The sequence below is a fragment of the Octopus bimaculoides genome, chromosome 16 (assembly GCF_001194135.2).
Source record: "Octopus bimaculoides isolate UCB-OBI-ISO-001 chromosome 16, ASM119413v2, whole genome shotgun sequence".
Taxonomy (NCBI): Eukaryota; Metazoa; Mollusca; class Cephalopoda; order Octopoda; family Octopodidae; genus Octopus; species Octopus bimaculoides.
In genome coordinates, this window is record NC_068996.1 from 23744344 (window position 1) to 23751614 (window position 7271).

General features: G+C 38.7%; 1 protein-coding gene across 1 annotated transcript in view; it reads left to right on the forward strand.

The window, feature by feature from the left end:
* The window catches only part of LOC106868887 (mitochondrial 2-oxodicarboxylate carrier), a 47972-nt gene that overhangs the window by 27026 nt on the left and 13675 nt on the right, over positions 1-7271 (forward strand). Inside the window, exon 3 of the mRNA XM_052973472.1 lies at positions 3170-3277. Within this exon, the coding sequence (XP_052829432.1) occupies positions 3170-3277 (108 nt within the window). The remainder of the gene's footprint in view (positions 1-3169; positions 3278-7271) is intronic.

A 7271-nucleotide genomic window follows, 5' to 3' on the forward strand; every position in this document is an offset into this window, starting at 1 on the left:
CAACTATTTTACAGAATAAAAAACACCATTTGAGCGTAAAAAGCACCATTTGAACGTGATCATTACCAGTGTCGCCTTACTGGCATGTGAAAAAACATTCAAGCAAGGTCGTTGCCAGTGCCACTGGACTGGCTTCTGTGCAGGTAGCACGTAAAAAAACACCATTTGAGTGTGGCCATTGCCAGTACCGCCTGACTGGCCTTCGTGCCCATGGCATGTAAAAGCACCCACTACACTCTCTGAGTGGTTGGCGTTAGGAAGGGCATCCAGCTGTAGAAACTCTGCCAAATCAGATTGGAGCCTGGTGCAGCTATTTGGTTTCACCAGTCCTCAGTCAAATCGTCCAACCCATGCTAGCATGGAAAACAGACGTTAAATGATGATGATGATGATAAACCAGGTGCTTTTCTTGTGGCACCAACAGCAGTGAAGTTACCAAGTAACTTGAAAGGCAAGACCACACTCAACTGAGGGAGGGAGTAGTAATGAGGGAGATGGCTTTGTTCCAAATGAGATGAGTAGAGGGACAGAAATAGATGTATTTAGTTATGTGCCTTAAAGACTTGAGTCCAAGTCTCATCAAGGTTGACTTTGGCTCCTTGGCTTTTAATCCTTCTGAAGTTGATAACAGACAATTAAGTACCAGTCAAATAAAACAGAGGTGGTTTTAATTAGTAATGTTTATAATAATGTCTTGGGTGCAGGTATGGCTATGTGGTTAGATATTTGCTTCCCAGACACATATTTCCAGGTTCACTTCCCTTGTGTGGCACCTTAGGCAAGTGTCTTCTACTATAGCCATGGGCTGACCAGAGCCTTGTGAGTGGATTTGGCAAATGGGAACTGAAAGAAGCCTGTTATATGTGTATGTGTTAAAAATTTTGTGTTAAACATGAGAATTCTTCTACAGAGACATTGAGCATGCTTCGGCAAGCTTACAATAAGGCAATGGGTCGTATGCAATATTTTGAGTGGCATGGGCGCTTAAAAAACAAAAGAATGCCCCTTGAAGATGATGAACAATCTAAAAGACCCTTTGGAAATGTGGAGAAAATTCATCAGGTTGTGATTGAGGATCGTCAGAGGACTATCAATGACATTTTGAAGCATTTGAGGAAGAACATTTGGCAAAAGTAACTGGATCTGTGGAGTGTGAAGAATTGGATTTTTCATGGCATGTGTGTGTGTGTGTTTGTCTTCCACCATCACTTGAAAACTGGTATTGATGGTGTTTATGTCTCTGTAACCTGGCGGTTTGGCAAAAGAGACTGATAGGATGTGTACCAGGCTGGAGCCACAGAGACAAGTAAAATATAGAAAAAAAATAGATGTTTATAAAAGTGTTTTAAATTTTATTTCATTCTTATTTTGTTCTTTTACTTGTTTTAAGTCTGTTAGCTTTTCCATTGGCCTCTATCTTTTTTGCTGGACCTCTAAGCTCTGGGGATGTAAATAAACTAATACCAATTATCAAGAAGGTGTAGCTGTGTGTTAGAGGAGTTTGCTTCCAAACTACTTGGTCTTGGGTTCAATCCCACTGCATGGCACTTTGGGCAAGTGTCTTATGATTGAATTTGGTAGATGGAAACTGAAAGTGCATATATGAGAATATATATGAGTGTGTATGTGTGAGTGTGTGTGTATGTGTGTTACTGTCTCCTTGCCTTAATTTTACGTAATAGTTGCAAATGAGCATCAGTTATGTGAGCAGTGTTCTTCATTCCCAGTCTTTTGTGAAAACATATCTGATGATTGGAATACTACCTTACTTGAAAACAGGTGAGGGTTAGTGACAGGGAGGGCATCCAGATGCATTCAGACAGCAAATTCTGTCTGACCCATGCAAGCATGGTAAGATTAGTCCACAACACTTTGTAAGGAGTACAGAGCCAGTTTCCCAGTTTCTCAGGTGTATGAGGTGGTATCAAAAGTTTCCTGAACTAGTTATGTTTAATAAAAAATTACTTACCTATGTTTTAACATCATCATCTTGAAAATAGTCACATTGCACAGCAATATACTGGTCCCAGTATTCCTGCCACTTTTGGAATCTGGCCTGGGAGTTGTTTTCTGTGAATGAGTTGAGGACCTTTTGCAATTTGCTCTTGAGCTCAACAATGGTGTTAAAACATCGACCTTTGAGTTGCATTTTCATCAGGTGCTAAATCTGGTGAATAGGATGAGTACAGAAGTGACACCATGTTGTTTTGGGGGAGAAACGCACAAGTGAGGAGAGCTTACTGACAGGGTGCATTGTCGTTGTGAAGAACCCAGATGTTAGGATTACCTGCATGGACCCATATGACAAACCAATATCAGCAATGTCATTGATTGTCCTCCAACGATCCTCATGCACAAGCAGATGAACTTTCTCCACATTTCCAGGTGTGATGCTTGAGACAGGTCTTCCAGATTGTTCATTGTCTTCCAGAGATGTTCTTCTGCTTTTCAAGTCTCCATGCCACTCAAATCTTGCATACAATCCATTACCTCATCGCTGTAAGCTTGCTGAAGCATGCTCAATGTCTTTGTAGCAGACTTCCCAAGTTTAACACAAAATTTCATGTTGGCTCTTTATTTCTGTCTATGACAAAATTGCAGACTATAACATATACATGATCACAAAAACACAAATTTCACAACTTGCAAAGTAAACACCACAATGTCACTCGGTACACTGCCCCATGAAGGTCACTGCTAGCTCTCACTGTGCACACAAACATGTGCTGCCATCTGTTGGTGCTCTACAGAACTAGTCTGGGAACTTTTTGATACCTCCTTAGACAAGATGCTGTCTTTGTGAGTGATTGCAAGGGCTCTTGTTAAAGCTGCTCAATATTAAGCAGAGCATAGTATGATGATGTTTTAGTCTGAACAATACAGACAAATATATCCTTTTATAAGACTGTAGGACACAGTTTAAAAATTTGGTACTATTTTCACCAGGTCGGCTGCCCCTCATAGAAATTTCCTCATTGTCTGAAATCCATGAAGTCAATGAAACAGGTGAAAATATAAATGAATATACGTCCTAATATTACTTTTAGAACAATTGTTTTTCCCCTGTAATTTTATATAAATTTAGCTAATTGACCACAGCAGTTTGTTTTCTTATGACATCATTGTTATATTCCTAATTCTTCCTTGCCATCTTTCTCTATCTTTCTAGGTTTTGACTCTAGCAGGACTATTTTCAGGTCTCACTGAAGCTGTTATTATCAATCCCTTTGAAGTGGTCAAAGTTAAATTACAGGCTGAAAGGGACAACATAAAGGGGGTAAGTAAGTGTATATATGATAATCATCACTATCGTTATCATCATCATCATCATCATCAACATCCATTTTCCATACTGGCATGGGTTGGGCTGTTCAACTGGAGCTGCATGAATTAGAGGACTGCATCAAGCTCCAGTGTCAGCTCTTGTATGGTTACTATGGGTGGATGCCTTTCCGAATGCCAACCACTTTACAAAGTATACTGGGTGCTTTTTACAGGGCACCAACACTAGTGAGATCACCAAGTAACTTGCAAGACAAACCCCCTTCACAGTGTGGTGGTTGTGGTGCAGTATTGAGGGCAGTGGCTTTGTGCCAAGTGATGAGATGTTAACATATGAAAGAGAAACAGGAACAAATACAGGAGATGTATGGTTACCCCAGTTGAAAGGGAAGGATGATGGCAGTGAAGATATGTTAGAGCATATCTTCCATGTGGAAGAAGGTTGAATAATTTATTTAGTTGTGTGTACATCAGCAAATAATAGGAACACTAAAGTGCCATGTTGAATAGTTAGTTTTGTCTTTCTGTGTTCTATTTCCAAAGCCTACAAGAGCGACAGCTTTGTTATTAATCCAGCTGGAGTTAATGCTGTAACTACCAGTTATATATTGGAGTCAATTTCAAAAGAACAGCAACTGCATTGATCACACATTCAAGATGAACACCACCTACATGACTTCAATGGTTGTAGTTACTTGATTTGTTAGGAATGGCAGCCAAGTCTCCTTGGTTGAATCACAACCAACTGTTTTAATTAAACAGAACACGTTGACAGTGAAGTTCATGATTTACTAAAAGACCAGATGATCATGACTGGAGTGCTTTTGATCAAGGTTGACCTGGAGATACACAGCAACAGTGTCAACCACACTGAATGTTTTTCTGGTCTGTCAGGACCTTCAGAAGTCATAGACCATAATCTGTTACCTTTCCCAAGTTACTATCATTCTTGAAGAATATATGGCGTTGCAGGTAGAGTCTAGTGGAAATGTGGCATTGTGGTCTGGTGCATAGGTAGAAAGGCAGGTTTGAGCCAATGAGATAAAGTAGCGGAGTACTAAGGTGAAAATGTAACCTTGTGTTCAGGTGACATTGTAGTATTGTACCATTGTATCAATGTGATCTACTACTTTAGTAAGGTAGTTTTGTGCCAATATGTAAATGTGGTTCTATGATAATGTATCAATATGATCTTGTGTCAATATGGCACAATGCAAAATTAAATACAGATAATCTGTTATAACAGGAGATAAATTAATTGAGTAATGATTATTTCCGATATATTTTGAGTGTTAAATTTATTATAAATTCTTTGTGTATTCACAAATAAACAAAGACATGATTGTATGGTAAAGAAGTTCACTTTGTCATAACATGTTTCTGGCTTCAGTTCCACTGTGTAGCACCTGGCCAATGCCTTGGATCAACCAAAGTGGTTTAACATTAGGTAGACAGAAACTGTATCTGCCAAATTCCCATGTATGGGATTGTTCTTCTTACCTAGTCCTATATCTTTTACTTGTTTCAGTCATTAGATTGTGGCCATGCTGGGGCACCACCTTGAAAAATTTTTAGTTGAAACAAAGCACCCCCAGTACTTCTCTTTTTTAAGGCACCCCCAGTCTCTTTTTTTAAAGCCTGGTACTTATTCTGTTCTCTTATGCTGAACTGCTAAGTCATCGGGGACGTAAACACCCCAACACTGGTTGTCAAGCAGTGGTGGGGGACAAACACTGGTACACGCACACACACATACATACACACAGTTTCCATCTGCTAAATCCACTCTCAAGGCTTTGGTTGGCCTGAGGCTTGAGTAGAAGACACTTGCCTAAGGTTCCATGCAGTGGAACTGAACCCAGAATCATGTGATTGAGAAGCAAGCTTCTTATCACACAGCCATGTCTGTGCCTATTGTTTACATTTTCTCTCTGAAATCTGCCGTTTTTATGCTTACCTTCACAAATATCCTGCCTTTGCTTTAATTAATTTTTCGAGTAATGAAGAATTTAGTAAAAAAAAAAAACTGCATCATTATTAAGCTGGTGCTTGGGACAAATCCACATGAAATTTTGATGGAAGGTTTTAATTTAGATCACTTTGACCCTTTTCTGTTGTAATACACTACTTTTGTTTCAATTAATTTTGAAAATAACGAAGAATTTAGCAAAATAAATTGTTAAGGTGGTATTTGGAACATAAATAAACATGAAATTTTGATGGAAGGTTTTAATTTCAATCACATTAAAACAGGATGTGTGTGTCATAGAAGCAGGAATAGCATCAGGTGGGTTGATATCAAAAGGGTTAACATTAACCTTCAGGCAGTATCAGTGCAACACAGTGAGTGTGTGACAAGGCTGACACTTTGAGAAACAGGTACAATCTATTTGATGAACTTGTGACATAGTTTCTGTCTACTTACTATTGCTTACAAGAGATAGGTTAATCCAAGGATAATGATACTTTTCTAAGATGTCAAGTAATGGAATTGAACCCGGAAACTCATGACTGTGAAGCATATATGCATGTACACACACACACACACACACACACACACTCACAAGACTATAGTAGAAGACTGCACCTGGAACCATGCTGTTGGGAAGCAAGCTTCTTACCACACAACCACACCCCATTAAATATATATATATAGGCCACCAGCTATTAGGGTCTGAGAGATACTGTACTGTTGAGTGCTTTATGGATGTGAAACCCAGCTAACCCCATAGACCAACCATAACTATCTTTATCTAAATACTCTACTGCTCTGTAACTTAGAGTGTGCTTCTCTTTTGGATTTATGGTTTACTGATGATATATATATATATACACACATATGACAGACTTCTTTCAGTTTCTGTCTACCACATCCACTCACAAGGCTCTGGTTGACCTGAGGCTATAGTAGAAGGCACTTACTGAAGATGCCACACATGATTGGGAAGCAAGCTTCTTACCTCACAGCCACGTCTGCGCCTACATTATATATTTTAGACAATAAAATCTTAACCTTTCTAAACACTCTGTGACTCTCCTGACCCCTATAGCATCATCATGACATTTACCACCTTGTGAATGTACTTCCCACCACCACCACCACTAGGGGGTTTTACTACTCAGCTGGAAATCCTGATTTATCTGGTAATAATTGCTTTAACCTGGGTTACTTTAACATTGGTGTAAACTGGCTGTCATTATGTGTTGCTCTATAATGATAGCTCTTCCTTTCACATCACATCAACCACCACCATTATCACCAACACTATCACCACTACCACTAGCACCACCACAACAACAACAGCAATAACAGCTACTGCTACAAACTTTTTACAATGGAACGAGCAAACAGCAGTTTTACAATAATTAACTTTTAAAGCTTTACTCCATTGAATTTGGCACTCTTCATCAAGAGATATAGATTTGGTAGAATAAACGCGATGAAAACATGAGTTCTATGGCCCTCGAGTCACTTTTCTAACTTTCTGCCAATTATAAAAAATTTAAAAAAGATGTTCAGCAATATAAGAATTCAAACCAGTGTATTTCATGTGGAAAATACAGCAGCAACCTGGACTCTGTCACTTTTTGGTTTATTTTGAAATAGAGTATTCCAAAAGGGGAAACAATTAAAAAAAATTTAACATCTAACTTATTTTTGAATCATTCCCCTTGAATCATTCTCCTTTGAATTATCTCCCTTGCTTAGTAGTCTCCATTATCGTGGTTATTGATTTGAATTATCCCCCTGCTCAGAGATCTCTAGTATACTTTAATTTATTTAAATTATCTCCCCTGTCATCGTTAGTATTAATTTTTAATTCATCGCGATTCGCTGATGAAAGAGCTACAAATTGGTAGTCTTAAAGTCCTGCAGAGACTTCTTTAGCCGCATTCGTTTTGTATTAAATTGCTGTCTAGGTCAGGTTTGCCTTTCATCCTATCATGTTTGAAAAAATAAAATACCAGTCTAACACTGAGATTGTCTT